Below are 26433 nucleotides of genomic sequence, written 5' to 3' on the forward strand. Positions count from 1 at the left end.
AGGCCCCAAACTGTGGGCAAGTGTTTTGGGAGAACAATAATTAATCCACAAACAATTTACCTTTAAGGAGCTCTTGCAGGTAATATAGACATAGGCTTGTGGCTGGCAGTTTTCAGATTTGACAGTAGTAGGACATTAGCGACACTTGAAACCGCCGATTTCCTGCTTTCCTCACCTGCTCAAGGTAAGGTATTAGTGTAAAAGATGATTACTTTGGTCTCATCAGTGTGTGCTGTTTCAGGCACTGTTCATTATTATTAGTTCATTAATCAAAGACACATTCTAAGTAGTCACAGTCCCTCTAGAGTGGGTACAATTCAGTGGCAGAAAAAGTAGGGAATGAAAACCTCAGAGAAAAACACAGCAAAATACTAGTGTTCTGGAAGAACTGCAGCTGTAATGAGAGGGTTGGGTGAGAGTAACAGTAGTCAGCTGTACCCATCCCTCTTGCAGTATTATCTTAGTGTTTTCACCATTCTTTTTAATCCATAATATAGAAAAATTTACACGTGGTTGATGCTGGGGTGAGGCAGGAGTGGCACAACTCATCCCTGACGTTTCTGCATCCCTGAATCCAAGAGCATCAGCAGCTGGGTTAAATTTGCTTTGCAGATGAGAGATCTGAGGGGACGAAGTAAGAGGAATGGGATGGAAAACACATACATGGTGCAACTTCTTCACTGATTGAGGCAACTAGTTCTCTGGAAAGTGACCTATGATGTCAGGATTTTCTCCAAGGCCCAGGCTGACCAGAGATGACTTTTCATCCACAGGGAGTTATCTTGTTACTCTTTCAGAGTTTGAGAAGGCTTATCAGGAGCTAAGCATACAAAGCCTTATTTTCTGCCCCTGGCTCCCCAATTTTCTAAAAGGAATACTTCTGAGTATTAGAAACATAGGAAAAAAAATGTCATCCTCCTTTTCTCTTTCATATACAGGATTCCACAATTTAGCAACAGGTGGTCCTCTGGGATTTTTTTCTCTTTTGATGATCAATAAGAGGCCAATAAGAGTGTTTTAACTTCAAACAGTGGTCTCATTTGAATGTGCTTAGAAAAATATCTCAGGGTTAAGAGTTTGCCTTATCAGAATATTCTAGATTTTCATTCAAAATCAATACTTCCATTATGAAGTCATTTAAAGTTGGTTGTCATCAATAAATAATATTCATTTCACTGCAGTAAAATTAAGGTAACAGTTCCTTAATAGCATCAAATACCTAGTTAGCATTCAAATTTCACCAATTCTCTTAAAATTTTTTTTAAAGTTGATTTGTTTGATTCAGGATCAAACAAGGACACACTGACTTAGTTATTATGTGTTTTAAGTCTCTTTAAAATTTATATATTTCCCTTTTATCACTTTTTTTTGGTCTTGCTATTAAAGTGTGTAGAAAAAAATGTTTTTTTTAATAGAACACCTACTATCTCATAGAATTTTCCACATTCTAGATTTTGAAGACTGGATCCTGGTGGTGTCATTTAATATTAACACATTCTTCTGTTCCTTGTATTTCCAATGAAAAGTCAAATCTGGAGGCTTGACCAGACATAGGTTATGTTTGATTTGGGGGAGCAACAAGACATGATAGATGGTGGTGCATCCTTCATAACTGCATCATACGAGGAAGTCCAGGATGTCTCTACCATCTATCTTTTTGTAATGTTAAAAATGATTAGTGGGCTCACCGTTGTCAGTCTGATACATCCACTATAGAAATCCCCAATAGATTCTTATACCTACTCATTTTTGCAGTCATTGATGATCATTGTTAGACCCATTATCAAATTTCCATATTAGGTGATTTTCTAAAAAAAAGAACTATTGAGTATTCCATAATGGTATACATGCTTTTTAATTTGAACTGAACTGTCTATTTCATTAATGCACTTGACTAAATTAAATAACATTTAACATGAAACTTGATAACTGATCTTTATTTCCCCTCCTTTTAGTAATTTGAGATAGTTCTAGAACCTTATAAAAGACATTCAAGGTGCTGTGCTCTTTCACAATAAAAGCCAAAACGTTGTTTTTGGAGCTGTTTTTCCCATGTGCGTGTATATTTTTCTCCCATTATTGTTAAAGGTAATTTTAACCTTACACAAATGATCTGTTGACTTGAAATATCATGGGAAAACTTTGACCTAGAACATTTTCAATGAGGTTAGTTACTGGAAATACAAAAATCTAAGGACACTTGGCAAGCTGGTTATATTACATGCTTCAAATCTCTACACAAGTACATAGCTTTCTCCATCCTCAGATTTTTCAATTTCCAATTGAGTTTCTCAATTTCCTGTAAACTAAACTTCAAGAACCTTAAATGACATTCAAGGTCTTCCTTTAGCCTTAATTCTCCACTTCATCAGTTTCATACCTACCACTTTTCTGCATTATCTTCTCTAGCCAAACTAGACAACTGACTATTCCCCTTACTCTTCCTGTCTCTCCAGGAGTCAAGTACTCCCTTGGGTACACGTGGGGAGTTTACTTCTCTCTTAAGGTGTTTGTTTCTTTTTATTAATAGATTCACATAAATTCATGCTCTCTTACTAGACCTGTAGAGGACAGCTACTCTTTCTTGCCTAACACCATGTCTTTCTACTATTTAAGAGATATCAGCGCCTTGGTTTCCTTTTGGGAGAATACTTTGCCCACATTGCATTGCTAACCATGATATCCTACACCAAGCAGGACACAGCTCCAGGTCCCATGTTCAATGAATTAAAGGACACCTTCTCCCTAAAATGTTAATTGTCAGCAAAGTGACTAAAAGATTGACAATGTTTATACATGATTAATTGGCAATCAGATGAGTTTCTCAAGAACTAATAGTTATTATTTACCGAGCGCCTGCCAAAGAACCCTATATACTATGTAAGCAATCCATGCTTAGTATTTATTTTGTTGTTTTCAGGGTTTTCCTCACCTTTTCTTTCTCACTTAGCCTCAACTGGTCATTTCTCTACTCCCAGTTCATATTCACTTAGGAACAAACATTCAAAAAACCTTACTCCTTAAGTACCTGATGAGTTCTTATAGCCATACTTGTAGGGTTGTTTTCTCTGGCCTCAAATAAAACAGGAACTGGAAAAAGAAAGATAAACATAGAGTAGGAATTCAAACTGATAAGGAAGATGTTTAGAAAGAGGAAGGACAAGAATTTTCAGAGTTTTGGGAAGCAGAATGAAAGGTTTTCTAATTTTTTACCTACAGGTAACTTGTCATTCAGGCTTCCCCAGTGGTTCAGATGGTAAAAAATCTGCCTGCCAATGCAGGAGACCTAGGTTCAATCCTTGCATCGGGAAAATCCCCTGGAGAGGGGAATGGCAAGCTACTCCAGTATTCTTGCCTGGAGAATCCTATGGGTGAAGGGCTACAGTCCATGGGATTGCAAAGAGCTGGTTACAGCTGAGTGACTAAGCACATACGCAACCTCTCATTCAACAGTCCTGGACACTGGTGGGTCCTCCTGGAGAACGGGGTGAGGGAATTTGGGTACCTTACACAAAGATGAGGATAAAAAACAAACAAAAAACATCCTTCCTGTAACCACAATAAAACTGGAATAAAATGAATGGGAAATACCATTATAAATGAGGCAGAGCTAGAACTGATGTTAATTTTATTTCTTCCTTTCCATTTCTAACTGCACTGGCTTCAACTTTTAAAACAATGTCAAGTGAAAATGTAGTAATAGTATAATGAGAGCCATCCTTGTTATGTTTCTAACTTCCAATATTTCCCCATTAAATGCAATATTGATTATTAGTGTAAGATACCCATTTTTATGCTGAGAAATTAAACTTCTCTTCTTAGATTTTTAAGTGCATTGTGTAGAAAAGGACAGATTAAACGAAAGAGAAACGCAGAGTAGGAATTCAAACTGATAAAGATTATGATTAAAAAGAGGAAGGACAAGAACTATCAGATTGTATACATAGCACTTACAGACCTTAAAAAGTTGATAGGGCTTGTAAATTTCTCCTTTATCACAGGTGGTACCTACGATTTAAAAAAAAATCAGAACTAGTTCACACTTATTTCAGACTTGAGATAAATTGGTTATTGTTGGTGTATGTGAAGACTGTGAACTTCTGCCCATAATAGAGAGAGCTTAGCTAAACAAAGAATATCCATATCATGTTTAGTTTAAAAATAAACACAAATAACACTCCTCCATTCACTGATTCTCTAAGTTTTGGCTGTCTTTACTGAAAAACATCCTTTAATTATATCCTGAAAACAGCATGGAGAATGACTTTCTTTCATAACCAGTTTTCCCTTGAGGGAAAACACATGTTCAAAGTACAAACAACATTCCAGTTTGCGACTTAAGGCTACTTAATTTCTGCACAATGATGTCATATTTAAGACTACTGAGCTTGTGCCTGTTCATATCATTTCTCCTGCAGTTCCACATTTTAGGCCCATCCATGGAAAGAGACTCATCATTTTATATAAGTACAGAACAACAATGAGAACACATTTGAAATACAAATACCTTCCAGGTTACAAAAAATTTCTAAAAGGAATCCAAATTAATATCCCAAGACAATTTTTTGAAATAAAACTTACAAGCTGATTTTAAAATCTGTTGCTAGAGAAAAGATACAAGACTTGCTAAGAAGAGTCTGAGAAAAAAAAAAAAAAAACCTTGTTAAGTAAAAACAGCTACTGGTTGTCTAAGTAAATTACAAGGCTGCAATAATTTAAAATGCAGTATTTGGTCAGAGAAACAGATAAGCAGCAAAGAGAGTGAGTCTAGGAACAAAGGAGTGGTTATTAATATATAGTGACATTTCAAATCAGTAAAGAAGGACAGACAACCCAACTATTCAAAAAAGGCATTGGAACAATATGCATTTTGGAAAAACTAGAATAGTAAGATATCAACCACACATATGTTTTAGAATAATTCTTAGCTGCAGTAACAGCTAACACCCTAAATCTCAGTGACATAATTAAATACTTACTTATCTCTTGTTCATATGAAGTTCAATCGGTGGCTGGATAGGGTTATGGGGATCTGTTCCATGCAACCAAGCAGGGACCCTGGCTGATATTAATAGAAACTTCACCATCTTGTAAATCTGTCTTGTAAGGTTGCCCAAGATGTTTAACATCGAGCTGGAAAACAAAGGGAGAAATGTGGAGATTGCCTGGAAATTTCTGTGGGGCAGGTGAAAATCACGTACCCACATTCTTCTGGCCAGCATTTGCCAACTTCAAGGCGGCTGGGAAGTGTAATTTAGCCAGGTACCTAACTAAAAGAAGAAACAGATTAAGTGAACACTTCTTAGCCAGTTTCTAACACAGTATGTCCTTCTGGTTACCAGGTGCCCTACCTCATAAAGCACACTCCCTCCTTCCCCAAGAGAGAAAACTCAAAATTCCATTCAGTTATCACAATTAGCTCAAAGGCCAAGATCTCTGAATGATGTGTGGTTCTTTCCACCAGTTCTGGATATGGCCACTTGAGGTTCCAGTGACAGTTGCACTAACAACAAAGTTACAGAAATCTCTCTACTGCCACCAGGCCCAATTTACCATGGTAAAGCATGGACAGGAGGTTTGTGATATAAATTGCCAACTGGTAAAGGGAACACGGGAGACACACAGAAGGCACCGGTTATATTATCCTTCTGGTAGGCATTTTGAGATCCTTCTCTTCTGGTAGTGGGCCACTTTCCTGATAGCAGTTTTTCTGTCTAGAAGGAACTACTTACACAGTGCTCTTCATAGCTCTGAATCTACCTTTCTGTTCCATTATTACATTTGAAATAAATGATGAGGCGTTTGCCCTTCCTGGGAGCCTTTAGTTTTTGCAACTCATCTCTTCTCTAAGCAAGTTTGGGATCCCCCAAACACTCATAATGACAGAAAATTCAAAGGCTATCGAAATCCAGACTTCCAATTTCTTTGGCATTACAAAAAAGCAAATTACTATTTTTGAGGGAGAGGTATCTATTCACTCACATATGCTAATAGTATCCTCCAAAGTTCTTTCCTAAATGTAATTCTCAAGCCTGCCTTATTTTTTCCATTTGCCAACATGGCTTAAAGTTATCATGCTTAGGAGGAAATGCCGCATCTTTCTTTACTTAGGTCTGTGTGGACCCAGAAGTCTCAGTGGACATTTGTCCATTATCTCTTATTATTTGGGACTAGATCTTTTTTTTTTCCTGCTTTCAAACTAACAAATTTTTGCTACATCCCATGTTTTTTTTCCTATTACCCTGGTAAGTCCAGAGTAACAATCAACACTCAATACCAGCATTCCATTCTCCAGCCTCTCTCCTTAGTACTACGAGGTCAATCCACCTTTTAAGCAATCCACCTTTTAAGCAATTGCAAATGACCATTCAAAAAAATGTTTTGTCATTGCATCCACAATCTCCAGTTTTTTAGCATTGGATATTAGTTTCCATCTTGATTGTATAGTGGACCAACGCTAAGAATATTTTGGATTTTTGTCATAGGAACATTCTTTTTCTAGCAGCAATTTCTGTATCAGAGTAATACTTATACTATAAAAAAAAAAATTCTCTCTGGTTTTACACAAAGATGTTTGACAGAGGCTGACAAGTCCATTTGGCTTAAGTGGAGGGAAAGGTGGTAAGTATGATTTCCACAGTTATTGAGGTTCCCACATTGATGGTTATTTCATCTTAAAAACAGGGTCCTCCACTGTCTCCCCAGGAATTGACACCTAACTGAGGGTCAAAAGAAGGGTGGAAGATAGATGACGATTTCATGGGGCAGACCTGGAAGTACTTTATATAATTTTCACTCACATTCCACTAATCAATTCTTGTCACATGTCCCCAACCTAACTTCAGGAGAGGCTGAGAAACACAAATTCACTGTAACTAACTGGTTTGATTATTTAGCAGTTTGCCCATCAGGGTAAATTCCAGAAATATTAAGGTTGAAAGGTAAACAAAAACCCATAAAAGTACTAGAGGAAAATGTTTTATAATTATTTAGAGATGTCAAGAGCTCTAAAGGGTATGGAAACTCCATGGGCCTACACTGGGCATTCAGGAGAAAGATCGGGGCAGAGCAAAAACTGTTCTTGATGGTGCAGGCCTGAAACAGGAGAGCTTACTGCTGAAGCAAGGACACAAATACCTACGAGGATACTTCTTCCTTACTGAGAAAAGAAGCCTTAAGCCACAATAAGGTCGTCAAACATTGTTAACCAGAACACAGGTACAAAGACTTGCTGTGGCTTGGGGAGGGGTAAAAGCAAAAATACGAAAAACAAGAAACAACTCTGTATCCCTGGGAAGGGTCAAGGCTTCACCCAAATCTCCTAACTTGGGAAGGAACAAGAAACTCCACCACAGATACAATGAATGTTTAACTGTCACAAGCAAAAGGGGCAGGATCACTGAGAAAGCCACAAACCCAAGATCCAGTCATGTTTAACTATGAAAATCACAGAAAAAAAAATTTAAAGTATGAAAACTACAGAAAAACATTGAATCATCAAGAGCTCAAATAGTTTTTCCATGAGTCCTTTTTGAGGAATGTGCTAGAAAATGAACTTTATCCAACAAAAGATGACTGAGAAAACTTCAGCAATTTAGCTTTAACATAATTGCAAATCTAAGCCTAAAACAAAGGTGGGGATAAGGGTTCAATAATATGTTATATAATAATGCTCTAAGTTATGTGTTGTATCTCCTAATGAAGTAAAAATAATAAAACTAAAAGCTGGAAGAGAATGCAGATGGAAGGAGGAAAGTAAAATAAACCCATTAGCTGTGGTTTAGGCAACAAGTGAAACTTAAGGGATGTCATTGAAAATGGATAATACAGATTGTGAATTAAAAAAAAAAACAAGACTAAAGGCATTAAATAAAGGTAGAAGCACAAAGATAACTACCCAAACGGAAATACTGGCTTTTCTAAACATCAAATTTAGGAATCTCTTTTTAAAAAAGAGAACACAGCATACATTCTGGACAGGAACAAAATGAATATAATAATTATTGCATGAGAGGATGAGCAGGTTGGACAGCATCAATGACTCAGTGGACTTGAAAGTGAGCAAACCCCGGGGACACAGTGAAGGACAGGGAAGTCTAGAGTGCTGCAGTTCATGGGGTTGCAAAGAGTTGGACACGACTGAACAAAGATAGCATAAGATACTCTGAAAGAGTTGAAAGCAATCATATTCATCTTATTAACAACTGTGAAGGGGTTTAATTTGATTATATGGAAAGATTTTCAAGCTGGCTCGTAAAGGCCCAACAATGCTCTTTTGAAGAGACACATCTGAAACAGAATGATTCAGAAAGACTAAAAATCAAAGGATAGTCAAAGGTGTTCCAGACAAATGGAAACACAAAGAAAACATGGACAGCAAAACTGATATCCAAGTAGAAAGAAAGTAGTAGAGTAAGATTTTCTAACTATGATCCCAAATGTACATATAAAAATTAAATAATAGTAAATAAAGAGGAACCAGTACATCTGAATATATCAAATAAGTGACAAACATGATGGAGACATGAATGACAAAAATCAAGACAACTGACAATGGGGCTACTTTCAATAAAACTACATACACATTTACTTTCTGACATAACAGTATTACTTCTAGGAACTTACTTCAAAGACACACCTCCAACAGTATGAAAATACACACTGTTGAAACACTGTTTGTAGTTGTAAAATATGAAAAATAACCAAAGGTCATACGTGGTGGTGGTGGTGGTGGTTTAGTCGCTAAGTCGTGTCCGACTCTTTTGACCCCATGGACTGGAGCCTGCCAGACTCCTCTGTCCATGGGATTCTCCAAGCAAGAATACTGGAGTGGGTTGCTATTTCCTTCTCTAAGGCTCATACATAAATGAGTGAATAAATAGATCTACTCAGTGATGTGTGATGCTGTTTCTAGTCTGTAATGGCTTAAACAAAAATAAACACTATCTAATAGTTGTAAAGTCTGACATGGGTCTCAGTGGGCTAAAATCTGAGTGCCAGCAGGGCTGTGTTCCTCTTAAGAGGCTCTCGGGTAGGATCCTTTCCGTGGCTCATTCAGGTTGTTGGCAGAATTCAGGTTTTTGAAGTGGTAGGCCTGAGATTCCCATTTTCTTCCTGGATGTAAATGGAAGGCTTCTAGAAGCCACCAGCTTTTCTCAGGTCGTGATTCTTTTTCTGTCTTCAGAGCAACCAACAGTGGATACAGTCCCTTTCACAGTTGGCCATACTCCTGGTGCTGTGAACTACATCCTTGATACTTTTTTGTACCTAGCAGTTTGAAACTCTTAATCCCCTTCACCTATCCTGCCCCTCCTCCACCTCTCTCCCCTGTGGCAACCACTAGCTTGTTCTCTTTGTCTGTGTCTATTTTGTTATATTCATTAGTTTTATTTTAAAGAAGGAAGACCTCTATGGGCAGATATGTAGTGATTTCCAGAATATGTTGGGTTGGCCTTTGGTTTTTAACTAAAAATAAGACACATTTTTCATTTTCACCAAGAACTTTATTGAACAACATATTCACTATTTTGTTCCACTACTTTCTCGCATTTTTCAGGCAACTTTGTCATTCCATCATCCCAAAACTTTCTCTCTTTTTGAGCAAAGAACTGTTCCAGGTGCCTTTTCAGTCTTCTAGGAAACTGAACCTTTTTGCATTAAGAGAATTTTGTAAAGACTGAAATAACTGGACACGTGAAGGTGCAACGTCTGGTGAAAATGGTAGATGAATCAGAACTTCCCAGCCAGGCTTTAACAGTGTTTATCTGGTCATCAAAGAAATATGCAGTCTTATGGTAACCTGATAGACTATGCATTTCTTGTTGACTAACTCCAGACACTATTCATTGAGTGCTTTCAGTTGGTCTAACTGGGAGCAATACTTGTTGGAAATAATCACTCGGTTTTCCAGAAGATGCTCATAAAAGGACTCCCTTCCAACCACACCATATACACAACATCACCTTCTTTGGATAAAGTTTGGCCTTTGGTGTAGTTGGTGGTTCATTTTGCTTGCCCCAGGATCTTTTCTGTTCTACAATATTATATAGTATTCACTTTTCATCAGTTACACAATTTGTTTTAAAAACAGAACATTTTCATTACTTTGAAATAGAGAATTGCATGCAGAAATATAGTCATGAAGGTTTTTTCACTCAACTTACGTGGAACCCAAACATCAAAGAGATTAACTTGGCCAAGTAGGTGCAAATTATTTTCAACACTTGAGTTGGATATTTTGGGTATGTTGGCTATCTCCTGTGTAGTAAAATATTAATTATTCTCAATTAATGACTCAATTTGATTGCTATCACTTCAACTGGTCTACCCAAAGACCATGGAGGATTGTTCAGTGAAAAATCCCCAGCACGCAACTTTATAAACCATTTTTGACATGTTTGATCAGTCACAGAACCTTCTTCATACACTGCACGAATCTTTTGGATTTCAGTTGTTTTTACTTGTCTTGAAATAATAAAGCATAATATGCCAAAAACGTTGTTTTTTCCCCCCATCTTCAATATTAAAATGGCTACACAAAAATTCACCAATTTTGATAAGCTTTTTAACGCATGTTGATATGACAGCTGTCACAATACAATCTAACAAAATTGTTTCGAACGATGTTAAAGATAACTAAGCATTAACTAGAGCCATCTTATGGAAAAAAACAAATGAACTTTTGGACCAACCTAACATTTTTAAACGAAGAAAGCAGGGGTTATAAAAGCATCTAGAAAACATCAATTTTTATGTAAGAAGGGGGAAATAAAAATATATACATATTTTTTAATCTGTGCAAATAAAAACACAGGAAGAATAGACTAAAGACAAATGAGACTGATTATCTACATGGGGAGGGAGGGGTTGCGGTGAAAAGGAAAAAACAATTCGAACAGCAGAGCTGCCACTTCTCTGAGTATACTGTTTTATGCAGCTCCAACATACAGAACAATGTTAACGTTTCACATACATAAAAAAAAAAATACAATTACCAAGGATATAGAAAATAATCCTTAAAATAAAATACAATCAGAAATATTTGAACTAAAATGCATTTCAAATGAAGTACTATATGGAAGGAAGAAGAGTGGGGGGAAAAAAACACTAACCCAGGTAAAAATTTATTATTAAAAAAAATGAGATACAATTCACATACAGTAATATGCATTCTTATAAAGCACACAATTCAGTGGATTTTTGTATATTCACAAAGTTGTGCAACCAGCACTACAATATCCAATTCCAGAACACATTCAGTCCTTAAAGAACTGTCACATCCATTAACAGGCACGCCCTATTCCTCTCCCCCTCAGCCCTTCACAGCCACTAATCTACTTTTGATCTCAATGGATTTACCTATTCTCGACATTTCACATAAACAGAACTCTATTTTGTGTCTGATTTCTTTCTTACCATGATGTTTTCAAAATTGATCCATGTCACAATATGTATCAATACTTCATTCTTAAAGGCTCAATAATATGCCACTGCATGTATATACCATTTACCTAGTCATCAGCTGATGGATATTTAGGTTCTTTCCTCTTTTTCTCTATTATGAATAATGCTCCCATGAATATTCGCATTCAATTTTTTTTCCTTTAAATGTTTTCAATTCTATTGGGGGTACATAACTATGATTGGAAATGTGGGGTCATATTAGACTCCCATTATGCCTATATTAACATGATTGATGGTATCCCCATAGGTCTTCAAGAGTCTATTAATTTTCATTATTTATTTTCCCTCTGTTCCTCTAACTGGATAATCTCAACTGATCAATTGTCAGTTTCACTCAATCCTTCCTAACTGCTCAAATGTACTGTCGAACCCTTCTGTTGAAATTTTTGTTTCAGTAATGTATTTTTCAATTCCTAAACTTTTTTCTTTCTTCCTTATAATTTCTATCTCATTACTGATTTCTCTATTTGGTAAGAATAGTTCTCAAACTTTCTCTTAGACTTTTAGATATTGTTTCCTTTTGTTCTTTGAACACATTTAAAATAGCCTATTTAAAGTTTTCATCAAATAAATTCAAAGTTTGGGCCTATTTAGGACCATTTCTATAGATTGCTTTTTCTCCTATATGAGCCATATGCTGAGTATGTTACAACATTCTGTTGAAAACTAGACATTTTAAATAATAATATATGTTGCAACTCTAGAAATCAGATATTCTCTTCTCCTTAGGGTTTGTTGTTGCTATTTTTTGTTGCTGTTTGTCTAGCGACTTAACTATTTTTGTGAAATCTGTATTCTTTGTTGTATATAGTCACTAAAGTCTCTACTTCATTTGCTTCAATTCAGTTCAGTCACTCAGTCGTGACTGACTCTTTGTGACCCCATGAATCACAGCACACAAGGCCTCCCTGGCCATCACCAACTCCAAGAGTTTACACAAACTCATGTCCATCAAGTCGGAGATGCCATCCAGCCATCTCGTCCTCTGTCGTCCCCTTCTCCTCCTGCCCTCAATCGTTCCCAGCATCAGGGTCTTTTCCAATGAGTCAACTCTTCACATGAGGTGGCCAAAGTATTGGAGTTTCGGCTTCAACATCAGTCGTTCCAATGAACACCAGGGCTGATCTCCTTTAGGATGGACTGGTTGGATCTCTTTGCAGTCCAAGGGACTCTCAAGAGTCTTCATTTGCTTAGTGGTATGCTGGAACTGATACTTCACTAACTTTGTTGAGAGCCTGTATGTGTGTTGGGGTTCACCTTCAACACGTGGCCAGGAAGTTGACAATTCCACACTAGCCATCCACTTCCCGCTTATGTAGAACTCCCAAAGTCAACCAGAAGTGAGGGTTTAGGGTCTTCTCAGCACTTTTCTGAATGTGCACATGATCCTGTCATTCATATGACTTTCTTAATTCCAGGAAATATGTCAAAACTTATCAAAGTTCCTAAGGATAGTGAATTTTCCAGATTTCCTTTTAAGCTGTTTGATTAACTTCTTGTTTTCCCCAACTGTTATTCACTGCCTTGGGAAGTTGTGATGTTAAACAGTTGCCTCTAACTGATTTCAAAAAGTAATCTCAGGAAAAAGGCTTTTCACATTGGGCAAGCTCTTAGCCAAGTTAGATAAAGACAGAATTGCCATGGGGTCTTCCAGTGAACTACCTTACTGGTCAAATAAAGATAATTCTCAGGGAATGTGTCTTTGAAAAAGTTCCAACCGTTTTCTGGCTCCTCCAGTATCTGTCAGGCTGCAGGTTTTCATCATGATTGTGGGCTGCTGATTTTCAAGACATCACAGACTTGGGTTGGGGAGTGGGGCATGAGAATAGAGCAAGTTAAAATGTCACAAAGATACTCTCTGTATCAAGATTCAGCCATTTTTAATAAATAACAAACCTTGCTAAGCTTTTAGTTAATTCTGCAGTTCTGAAAACATCAATTCTGACACTATGGACAGCTTTCTGCACTGCTTTTAAAGGAGAAAGGTAATTTTTGGATGTCCTTAGTCAGCCATTTTTGCTAACAATATCCCAGATAACTTGCAAACTTAGTTTTGAAACCATATGCCCTCAGGTTAAAGAAAAAAGAACTTCAAACATAAATTAGTTTGGCTAATAAACTTGTGTTTTGCAGAGGTATCAACCAGCAATTCTGAACTGCACTTCTGCGTACTCTGGGGCTGAGAAAATAAATATATTGTGGAAACTAAGAAACCACCTTCCTCACTACTACAGAAAGGACTTACATGCCAAAAAAATACAGGAAACAACTTGAAGGGGCTTCCACTAACCAAAGTAAGGATAAACCAATCATCGATATAAAGAACTTATATTTCCTACCATTACAAAATAATAGGAATTAGATTTATTTTTCTATATTAAACTAGAAAACTGGACAAAACAGATTTGAAACAAAGGTTTCAGGCAATGGACAAAGAGCAGTACAGGATATTAATACCTGAGAGAAAACACAAATGAGTTGAGTGCTACAAGTGCACAGCTCACTGATCAAAGAGTTTTCAAATTATAATGCAAGATGAAGGGACATCAAAATAGCCCAACAGCTTTACTTAAGGGACAGTTCAAAGTTTAGGTAGGTTTATGTGACTAGAATTTGTGAGGCAAAGAAAAACAGAGGAAAGAGATGCATAGAAGAGGAGTAAGTGCTCTGGAGGTCTATACAGTGATTCCCTGAAATCAATCATACTAGACTGATCTGCATAAAGTATATAAAGAATCTAATAGGGCCAGGGGAAAAAAGTCAATAGACAAGAACTAGTGGAAACATCCTAACATAGGTCCAGGTATAGTCTGCTTTCACCAGACACAACACAAAAATTTCCTAACAGACAAAGAATTAGGCAGAGTTCTTAGAATGGTAATGCCTCAGCAATGGCACCAAATGAGCCCCAGACCAAGATTTCATAACTTTGGTACTGCTAAAATTTTGGGTGTGATAATTATTTCTTGCATATATAATAGAATATTTAGTAGCATCCCTGGCCTATATCCACTAGATGCAACATCTTCCCCAGATGTGACACTTAAAATATCTCTAGACACCGCCAAATATACCTTGTTGGTACAAACAGCCCCAAGAGAATCACTGCAGACAAGATCATTAAAACAGCTATTAATATTCCAGGAAGTAGAGAAAAACATAAACATGATACAAAGACAAACAGAAATTATAGTAAAATCAATAACAATGCACTACAGGGTTAAATGTAGAAGCAAAATGTGTATAAACAATAGCACAAAAGCTTGGGGAGAAATGTGACGTCTACTACAGTAAGGTGTTTGGACCATATGTAAAGTGGTATAAATGCTACTTGAGATGTATACTATAATAAATCTTATAACTCAATAATCAATAAAATGAATAAAAATTAGCCAATTAATAAAAAATAATAGAAAAGGAGAAAAGAAGTATCCATGAGATAATACTGAAATACATTTAAAAGCTCAATGTTCGATGCATGAGACAAGGGCTCAGGGCCAGGGCAATGGGATGACCCAGAGGGATGGGATGGGGAGGGAGGTGGGTGGGGGGTCCAGGAAGGGGAACACATGTAAACCCATGGCTGATTCATGTCAATGTATGGCAAAAACTACTACAATATTGTAAAGTAATTAGTCCCCAACTAAAATAAATAAATTTATAAAAAAAAAAAAGCTCAATTAACAGGAGAAAATGTAAGATTCTCCCTTATTCTAAAAAGCCATCTAATAAGTGTAGAAAAACAGTGAAATAAAAAAAGTCATAATTTAAACTACTACAGCAATAATTATTTCAGGTAAGAATTATGAATGAATGTTAAAACTAGTGCATGAAGGTTTCAAGACAGTTTCACACAGTCTCAAAGTATCTCCCCCCAAGATAATTATTCATTACAAAGAGAAAATAGTAATCGTGCAGTGGAAAAACCATATAAATACCACTTAAAACAAGTAAGCAAAGTTAACACCACCATTAAGGCCCAGCCATATCAACATCATCACCTAACCTCAGATATGATGCACCAGGACAAATGCAACATTCCTGCCAAAAGTGCATAACTTGAATATGACAATGGGAATATTAGACAAGCCCAAATAAAAAGACACTGCAAAATAACTGATCTGAATTTTTGAAAAAGGTCAAGGTCATGAAATCCTAAGAAGACTGAGATGCTGTTTCCAATCAAAGAGAGAGAACTGAATGTAAGGTGACAACTGGATGTAAGGCTTGATGCTGGATTTTTCTGTTGCCGTAAAAAGACAATTGGCAAAATCTTAACATTTGATAACTGGAGTGTGGTAATACAAAAGAACAGAGAATGACTTTGTTTTTAGAGAGAGGCTATAAACAGGGTAGAGAAAAAGAAGAAATGATAAAAGGTTGAGGGGAAGAGAGTAAATGGAGAGGGAGACAGGGGTAAAATGAGGAAAAGAGAGATGAAAGGATAAAGATTGTAAAAAAGGAAGGAGAGAAAGGGGAAAAGGAAGGAAAAAAGGAGGAGAGAAGGGAGTATGAGAGCCAAAGATAAAGTAGATACAGAAAAACGTTAATATTGGGGAATTCAGGTGATGGATGTTGTGTAGTAAAGAATCTGGCCTTGCCCAAAGAGAGAAACGTCCTTTGCCTTCAGCTTCATGGAGGCGCTCTATGTCATACCTGAGGGAATGTCCTTGTTTAGAGCAGGGGTTGGCTGCACTAAAAAAGACCTACCATGTCATTTAGGATGAGTCTTCGGGTCATATGATATTATCAATCCATCTGAAACAATCACATGGGCAATCAACTGAGCATGTCTATATATGAAAGATACAATAAAAATCTGGATACTAAAACTCAAGTGAGCTTTTCAGATTGGCAACACTGTGCATATTGATGCAAGGATGGTAATGCAACTTGAGGACAATAGAAACTTTGCTTTTAGAACCCTCACAGACTTTGCCCTATGCATCTCTTCCTTTGGCTGGTTATAATCTTTACTCTTTCCTTGTAATGAACTATCTGTTGTTGTTCAGTCCCTAAACTGTATAATGAACTGTACCTAGGAATATAATAGGTTTTAGTGAGTTCTGCAGGCAAATTTTTGAATCTGACAGTATTTGGGGAGCCCTCCCCTGCAATCTCCAAACCTGCAGTTGGTGTCAGAAGTGAGTAGTCTTGTGTGGCCTCTTTCCTCTAACTTTGTTGTCAAACCCTAACTCCTTGAAGTTGGGGTTAGAAGTGTTGGGTTGACGAATAGTGCTCTCAACCTCACGGTTTGGCTAAATCTGGGTAGGGATAGAGACATTATTTTTTAACTTTCTTGGAGTATTTTTTCATAATTAAACTTTCAATTCAAATTAATTTCAATTTGATGTAATTTTGTACATAACTGTAAACAAACTTAAGCGAAAAAACAAATTTTGCATTTAACACAATAAAAATAATTTTCTTTCCGTATAATCTCTTGAATTTTACTGCTTTAGTTATCTAAACTCTTAAGCTTTTGAAAAAGATAAAAATGACTTTCCAGAGTTTCTGCCACCAGAAAGGTTTTTTTCATCATTAACAGGATCAGTGCATAGAAAACATAGAATTTAGTTAGCGTTACTTAGTTAATCAAGAACTTTAATTTTTCCCAGTAGCAAGAAGTGAAACATTTGAAGGGATTTTTAAAATCCTGTTTTCCTTTTAAATAACAGTACTATGAAATATAAAGCAGTCCCTTTTTCAGTGAGTTATAACCTCTGCTTAGCTATCAGTGAAAATGCTTCTGTAATCATATCTCCTTAAGAATTTGTTCTTGTAAATTCCAAACCTATGATTCATCAAAAACTGTTTCTATAAAGAACACATGTCTAATATGTTATACATTTGTGATCTGACAGAATTTCATATGCAGTAAAACCAATTTTTGGTTGGTTGCAACATTTGAACATGAATGCTGCCCAAATGACTGCAACATAATTCAGAAATCCAAAATTTTCCTGGGAAACTATATTAAACAGTCAAAAACTAAAAAATTACAAATAATTAAAACTATAATAAAAACTAATATTTACTTATATAACTTATTATCTGTATACCCATAATAAAAGTTATCATCTTAGTTTTGCTAACAAGAGTAACTTCCAGTAAAAATAGTCTGTTTTAAATAGACACATTTTCCTCATTTTTCCAGTATTATTTCAAATATCACTCAACATTTATTTTCAAAGTAAAGAAACATAGAGCTAGCCTAGTGAAATACACTCCATGATAACATCAAATGAGAAAATCTGAAATAGCTATCATCTCAAAATTCTTTTATAGAGGGACAGCAGTCTAGATATATTTAAAATTAAGTATGTACTTGATCTACAGAAGCTTAAACATAACACGGACACACTTAAAAAAATAAAGACAAAACCAACTCATTTCTATAACCCATTCAGAGACTTACTTAAATATATATTTAAATAATGAGCTAGTTTAAAAAATAAGAAGAAAATCAAATTTAGACAGAAAAGTTAACAAAAATATAGTACTGATCAATCATCAAAGGTAATTTTTTTCCCCTGAAACACAGCAATTTTGGATTGCTGTTCTTTTCGCCGCCGGCTTGCTTCCCATGAAGGATGAAGAGGCAGTTGTGATTTCTGTTTTGTATTTTCAAATCCTCTTTGTGCTTTCTTATTAAACTGATTCTTGATCTGAGGTTCAATGTGCTGAAAATCTGCAGGAGAAAACAAAATTAATGAAAACTAAGTCTACACATAAATAGCATTGAAGACAAAAACATTTAATCTTCTCAAACCAGTATTTAAGGAAGAAATTTAGTTTTACTTAAGTAGAATACCTGGAAAAGGCAATGGCACCCCACTCCAGTACTCTTGCCTGGAAAATTCCATGGACGGAGGAGCCTGGTAGGCTGCAGTCCATGGGGTCGCAAAGAGTCAGACACAACTGAGCAACTTCACTTTCACTTTTCACTTTCATGCATTGGAGGAGGAAATGGCAACCCACTCCAGTGTTCTTGCCTGGAGAATCCCAGGGACGGGGGAGCCTGGTGGGGCTGCCGTATATGGGGTCGCACAGAGTCGGACACAACTGAAGCGACTTAGCAGCAGCAGTAGCAGCAGCAAGTAGAATACCTCACCTGTTAAAAAATCTAAGCCCTACTGGGAAGTTTGAAATTGAAATACACATATGGTCAGTGAATTCTGGGACACATGCTTTCTAACTGCTGTCAACAGATGTTTGTTGCATGCCTCCTAGTATATGCTGTTCTGTCTTTTTACACTGACATTAAGAAAGGAAACACAGTGCAGACAACACATAAGGAAACGAAATTTTAAAAGGGGAGTATTTTGAATTTTTAAAGGAATATGATTCACTGGCATATGATATCTGTGTGTGGAGCAATGCAGCCAGAAAATTCACATGTTTTAACTAAAACACTGAATTCAACAGTGTTGATGGGTGAGCTATTTAAAGGGCTACTAATTGATTCCACTCCCTTCTGTTACTGAACAAAAAATTTGTGACTGCAAAGTAACTGCTATATCTACTCAAATTTAAGACACTGTTCTTTTTGAACCATAAAGTTATCCACCAAATATGAGGGTGGCAATTTGTAATCTAGCTGTTACCTCTTTCATTATGAGAAACTTCTATTACATTATTTTGAACAAAGTGCTGGGAGACATACGGGCCTAGAAGGACTGAATCAATAAACATTTATAGGATCAGAAAGACAAGGCAAAAAATTTAATACCGATTTATTAATCAGTCCTAGGGGTGCATAATTTCTCCACTGCTAGTTAGCCATCATGGTCAAGAAGCCTTTTACAGATCTTAAAAAGCAAACGTCATAATGTTATATAAATAAGTGTACAATTGGGATAACATTTCCAAAAGATCACTGCACACAGATTCAAAACATCCCATATCTTATACAAATCACATGTGGTTCAGAAATCTGTCATAATACTCCAAGAGTGCCTCTAGTGATAAAGAGTGAAGAATTAAACTGTTAAATGAAACCATTTCATGTAATCTAAAACTTGAATAAGATAGTATTTCTAAACTGATATGTATTTTAATAACTATGTAAAGCACACTTGCATATGAAAATAAATGGATAAATTAAATATCATAAATTTATAAGCTAAGTAAAAACTAAAACACGTTCTGCTTGGGTCTTCTCATTAGGAGGATGTGGGAATTTCTTTAATTTGCAGCTATTCTGTACTTGTGAATATAAGGCCATGTATTTGCCAAACCTAGTACTTTAATACAGTCAATAAAATAACAAAAATATGGCATGGGTTTTGCACTTCTGTAGTAGGTAGTAAGGAAACGTTATCTAAGGCTGCAAGTGAGTATCCTATGTATGTGTTAGGAAAAGGTAAAACCGTTGCTAGTTAAAACCTGGGAAGCAGGCTACATGCTTATGGAACTGCAGCACAAGTGTCTGGAAAGAATAAAAATATTAGTGTACTGATGGCTCTTTGGCAAAGTACTAAAAAGAAAAAGAGAAGAGTTCAGGAAAGAACTGGCCAGTTCACAGGCAGATACAAAAGGGAAAAGAGGGTACAGATATATGGGAATTTAGGGTTTAGAAAAGCCTTTGGACTCCAAACTGTGAGAGATAAGACTGAGAAAGATTTTAAGCAGTAAAAGCCTACAGAGATGTAGCCCTGGAGCAGAGGTAAGAGTAAAGGTATGGCTCTCTCATAAATGCAAAGAAGAGAAGCAGAAGGCAAAGGAGAAAAGGAAAGATATACCCATTTGAATGCAGAGTTCCAAAGAATACCATGGAGAGATAAGAAAACCTTCCTCAGTGATCCATGCAAAGAAATAGAGGAAAACAATAGAATGGAAAAGGCTAGAGATCTCTTTAAGAAAATTAGAGATACCAAGGGAACATTTCATGCAAAGATGGGCACAATAAATGGCAGAAACAGTATGGACCTAACAGGAGCGCAAGATATTAAAGAAGAGGTGGCAAGAATACACAGAAGAACTGTACAAGAAAGATCTTCATGACCCAGATAACCACGATGGTGTGATCACTCCCCTAGAGCCAGACATCCTGAAATGTGAAGTCAAGTGGGCCTTAGGAAGCATCACTACAAACAAAGCTAGTGGAAGTGATAGAATTCCAACTGAGCTATTTCAAATCCTAAAAGATGATGCTGTGAAAGTGCTGCACTCAATATGCCAGAAAATTTGGAAAACTCAGCAGTGGCCATGGGGCTGGAAAAGCTCAGTTTTCATTCTGATCCCAAAGAAAGGCAATGCCAAAGAATGTTCAAATTACTGCACAATTGCACTCATCTCACACACTAGCAAAGTAATGCTCAAAATTCTCCAAGCTAGGCTTCAACAATACGTGAACCATGAACTTCCAGATGTTCAAGCTGGTTTTAGAAAAGGCAGAAGAACCAGAGATCAAACTGCCAACATCCATCAGATCCTCAAAAAAACAGTGAATTCCAGAAAAACATCTACTTCTGCTTTACTGACTACACTAAAGCCTTTGACTGTGTGGATCACAATAAACTGTGGAAAATTCTGAAAGAGATAGGAATACCAGATCAACTTGCCTGCCTCCTGAGAAATCTGTATGCAGGTCAAGAAGCAACATTTAGAACTAGATATGGAACAACAGACTGATTCCAAATCGGGAAAGGTGTACATCAAGGCTGTCTACTATTACCCTGCTTATTTAACTCATATGCAGAGTACATCATGTGAAATGCTGGCCTGAAGGAAGCACAAGCTGGAATCAAGATTGCCAGGAGAAATATCAATAACCTCAGATATGCAAATGAAACCACCCTTATGGCAAAAAGCGAAGAACTAAAGAGCCTCTTGATGAAAGTGAAAGAGGAGAGTGAAAAAGTCGGCTTAAAACTCAACATTCAAAAAACTAAGATCATGGCATCTGGTCCCATCACTTCATGGCAAATAGATGGGGAAACAATGGAAACAGTGACGGTTTATTTTTGGGGTTCCAAAATCACTGCAGATGGTGACTGCAGCCATGAAATTAAAAAAGACGCTTGTTCCTTGGAAGAATAGCTATGACCAACCTAGACAGCATATTAAAAAGCAGAGACATTACTTCGCCAATAAAGGTCCATCTATTCAAAGCAATGGTTCTTCTAGTCGTCATGTATGGTTGTGAGAGTTGGACTACAAAGAAAGCTGAGTGCTGAAGAATTGACTCAACTGTGGTGTTGGTGAAGACTCTTGAGAGTCCCTTGGACTGCAAGGAGATCCAACCAGTCCATCCTAAAGGAAATCAGTCTTGAATATTCATTGGAAGGATTGTTGCTGAAGCTGCAACTCCAATACTTTGGCCACCTGATGCAAAGAACTGACTCATTAGAAAAGACCCTGATGCTGGGAAAGATTGAAGGTGGGAGGAGAAGGGGATGACAGAGGATGAGATGGTTGGATGGCATCACCAATTCAATGGACATGAGTTTGAGTAAACTCCAGGAGTTGCTGATGGACAGGGAGGCCTGGTGTGCTGCAGTCCATGGAGCTGCAAAGAGTCAGACACGACTGAGTGACTGAACTGAACTTTAATCAAACAGACTCAATATTCCTGATAAGTTTTGTCTGTATCTTTCCTACTGGCAGAACATAGAGAGTAAAAAAAACCACATAAAATAAGAAAACAAAAAACTATACTGATAATTACAAGATGCTCTATTTTCCTTTCTGTGGGTACAGAATTTATTCAGACTACTAAGCAACCAGGCTTCCCTGGTGGCTCAGCGGTTAAGAATCAGGAGACACAGGTTCAATCCCTGGCTTGGGAAGATCCCCTGGAGAAGGAAATGGCAACCCACTCCAGTATTCTTGCCTGGGAAATCCCATGGACAGAGGAGCCTGGTGGGCTACAGTCCACGGGGTCACGAAAGACTCAGACACAAGTCTCAGACACAATTTCATGACTAAATAACAAGTAAGCCATCAGAGTTTTTCTTCTTTCCTCTTTGGAAAAGCACTGCTCAACTGTATGTGGAAGTCAGGTAGTTATTAGTACATACCTGGGGTTTTGTTTCTTGGAACCTGTTCTTTGTGATTTCTAAAAGAAGAAAAACACCATTAGGATATTTAATATTGAAACAAATCCTCTGACTTTAAGAAGACAACATAATAAGAATGTTGATAAAACTCACTTTAAAAACTATCATGCTCCTTTACCTCCCCCACTAGAAACAATAAAAAAATTATGAAAACCCCATGTTTTAGCTACATCAAAGGTTTGTTAGATTCCAATATCACTATGGGCTTCCTAGGTGGCACTAGTAAAGGTGGAAGAGAATCCACCCGCCAATGCAGGAGATGCAAGAGACGTGAGTTTGATCCTTGGGTGGGGAAGAGCCTCTGGAGTAGGGATCAGCAGCCCCTTTTAGTATTCTTGCCTGGAGAATCCCATGGACAGGGGACGCTAGTGGGCTACAGTTCATGGAGTCACAGAGTCAGACACGACTGAGCGACTGAGTACAGTATCACTACAGAAATATGTAGGAATCTTTCTCTCAACATCCTTATAGTGACTTCTGGCTATAAAATATCCTGTCTTGGTTACCTTGGACGCTTGAGAACTATCTAGACAAAGAATTTCAAAAATCTTCTTACTGGAGCAATGAATCCCATGTAACAAAAATTAAGTTAACAATTTTGGGGAGAAGAAAGGGATAGTGGTGTGAAATTTTCAAGTGAGGGAAAACATCTTTTGAAGGCAGAGTTGGGAACTACAAGGACTAATTTAATAATTTTCAAGGCTTCAAAGATGGTTTCTGTGTCTTTTCCATACTCTTACTTTCTGGGAAAATTTCAACATCACTTTTTTTCTGTTTTATTAAAAATTATGCCTATAACCTATAAATTATAGAAAAAGTTTACTGAAGAAAATAGCTAACCATGATTTTTATTCTAAAATGTAAAGATATTGCCTAACATTAGAATTACAAATGAAATTAAACCTATTGATTTACAACACAACAGCTGCAAAAAGCAGTGATTACAGAAGGGATAAGGATGACCACCAAGTATAAGCACCACCAAACAGAAAGCAGTCTGGAGATACTCGGTGTTAGGGCAAGCAAGCAGCCTTATATACTGAAACAGGAAAATGTATAAAACAACTGTTTTGCAATAATGCTCTAGGTCAACAAGAGAAAAAACAAAACAAAACAAAAATTCACCAGTCTTTTCAGAAAGTTCTGTTTAAAAAGTGAGATACATGAGATATTTTCAAAAGTTTTCACCAAAAGCTAACTCAAAAGTTTTAAAACTTTGATAAGTGAAGGAATAAACTTAAATTAGCTAAACATTAAATTAGATAAATTATTTATCTATATTATCTCATTTTCTGATGAGGCTGGAAAAATTTGGCATTATCATACATGTATTTGTATATATTACTCCAATATAAAGTTGGAGAGGGCCAAGTCTAAACACAAATTCTGTACAAATTAGAATTATGTATGAGAGACAGCCATCTCAATGTCAGGATGTGTAGATATTTCATACCTTTCAAAAATTAAGAATTAATAATTATTTCAGAATGAAAAAATACTCTTACCTTTCAAGGCTCTTAGATCCAGATAAAGAATGGAAAAACACTGATTCAAACTTCCTTGCCTCTATACGTGGCTTGTTTTTATCATTTTGTATATTTTGATGGGTTTCAAGTATATCTTCTTCAAGCAACAATTCTTTGAGGGGGTTTTGTTCCTTATTTGAAAAACGACAACTACTTTCCTTCTTTCGTGCCCGTTTGACTTTCCCAATAAAGAAGTCATCACCACTATCACTATCCTCAGACATGGAAGACTGTTTGTAAAACCTTTCTTCTGTGCTATCATCAAAATATTCCTTCTCTTCTTCATGTAATTCTTCTCCATCACTGTCAACATCAAGTGAGCTACTGGACTCTTTCGTTTTTTTGGTTTTACTTAATGCTTTCATTTTGGGGCCAGCAGGTGTCTTCTGGGATGCTAAGGGAGTTGCAGAATCTTTACTGGAAGGCTTTGATAGCGAACTTGGGACGTCCATTGCTTTGGGTGGATCATGATCCATCTTGGCTATTTTTTCTTTTGAATTATTTATCGGTTTCTTTGCCAATATTTTGGCTTCCTTCTCTTTTTGTTCACGGACAATAGTTTCTTCATGCTGTAACTTACTGGCATCATCATTTGAACACAAAGTGTCCTTGGAATGATTTTCTTCTGAAGCACTGTTTGATGTCTTAACTTCAACAACATTTTGTCTTGCATCTTTAAAGGATTTGACAGCAGCTGCAAGAGAAACAACACATGACTTGTTTCAGCACTGAAACAAATAAAAACATCACTGTTTTAGTACCGTATTTCTTAAATTATTTGGAAATACTTAACAGAATGACTGGAATTTAAATTACATATATAATAGATGCAAATTCACAAAGAACTCTATTAACTTCTAGAAAACCAGAACATTTATGAAGTGCTCAGAGATATCTATTTTAAATCTCTAAAATTAAATTTATTCCTTCATGTATGATGTTAAGAACAGTAAAAACTTCACTACAAATGAATAAAATGGCAACTTTAATTTCTATAGCAATAATGTATTAATACAATCACAGGGTATTATAAAGTGTGCTTTCAGACATAAAAATAATTATCTTCTAATCTGTGACAGAAGCATTTAGTTCTTTCATTATATTTTATAATACACAAACATAAATAAAAATTATGTGACTAAATGGCAACGTAAGTAATAATATGAATTACATCAATATTTAGAAAGGGCTTCCCTGGTGGCTCAGATGGTAAAAAAATCCGCCTGCAATGCAGGAGACATGGGTTCGATCCCTGGGTTGGGAAGATCCTCTGGAGGAGGGCATGGCAACCCACTTCAGGATTCTTGCCTTGAGAATCCCCATGGACAGAGGAGCCTGGCAGGCTACAGCCCATAGGGTCGGAGAGTTGGACACAACTGAGCAACTAAACAGCAAAATACTTAGAAAGTCAGTTGTATTTAATATTATCATGAGTATTATCTATTTTAAGAATTTACAAATTTAGGAATTTAGAAAAAATGCAAAAATTTTTAGATATAAAAAGGTTTCAGGTAGTTTCTTACATTTGGAAGCACTTGAAAGGACATTTATAATACAAAAGATCCCCAAAATTAAAAAAAAATATTATTAAAGTAAATAAATTAATGGCCATTTATTCAAATTATTTACTGAAAATGGCTTAAGTCATTTAATTCATACCTTTCAGAACATCTATTTTTTTCTTCAGAAAAGGGTGCACTGCTAGTCTAGCAACTGCTCTTTCAGCCGCAGTTGAATCAGGCTGCAAATTGAAATAATAAACACATGAGAAGAAAAACTAACACTACTAAGAAGTAAATAAAATGCAACTCATTATAATTTTTAAAAGTTAAGAGTTAGGGAACAGAAATTTGTTAATATTCTAACTAGATAACTCACCTATATAATTCATTCCAAAGATAACATGCTGAAAAAAATACTACTGTTCTTGATAGTTAAAATTATGTAATCAATTAACAAATATTCTTTGAGCAATTAATATTGTTCCAGAATTGTGGTAGGCATCACATGTGATATTTTAAAAAATGTAATATAGATTCTGCAGTCAAAGGGTTTAAAAATCTAGTACAGAAGACTAAAATAACATGGAAGAATCAAGTAACATATTAGTACTAAGCTGGGTGATATAATCCATGACTACTATAATGCCTGAAGTTCCATTTACTAGAGACCTAAAATTATCAAATACTATATATTTTTATGTTGAATGACTAATACCACTATTTCAGTCTCAGAACTTTTCACCAGTGTCTCGCTTATAGCCAACACTTTGTAGATGTCTGATGATGACTGAATGGGATTATATACATATAATGATATATGTGTGTGTGTGTGTGTGTGTGTATACACACATATACAAACATACAGACACACACATACAT

General features: G+C 36.3%; 1 protein-coding gene across 1 annotated transcript in view; it reads right to left on the reverse strand.

The window, feature by feature from the left end:
• Positions 1 to 17046: 17046 nt before the first annotated feature.
• The window catches only part of SRFBP1 (serum response factor binding protein 1), a 63033-nt gene continuing 53646 nt past the window's right edge, over positions 17047 to 26433 (reverse strand). Inside the window, exons 5-8 of the mRNA XM_081499052.1 lie at positions 25712 to 25793; positions 24032 to 24746; positions 22488 to 22525; positions 17047 to 18154 (exon numbers count right to left, since the gene is read on the reverse strand). Coding sequence (XP_081355178.1) covers positions 17970 to 18154; positions 22488 to 22525; positions 24032 to 24746; positions 25712 to 25793 — 1020 coding nt within the window. The 3' untranslated portion in view covers positions 17047 to 17969. The remainder of the gene's footprint in view (positions 18155 to 22487; positions 22526 to 24031; positions 24747 to 25711; positions 25794 to 26433) is intronic.

Source organism: Giraffa tippelskirchi, chromosome 6 (genome assembly GCF_054371585.1).
Source record: "Giraffa tippelskirchi isolate mGirTip1 chromosome 6, T2T-mGirTip1v1.2.pri, whole genome shotgun sequence".
Taxonomy (NCBI): domain Eukaryota; kingdom Metazoa; phylum Chordata; class Mammalia; order Artiodactyla; family Giraffidae; genus Giraffa; species Giraffa tippelskirchi.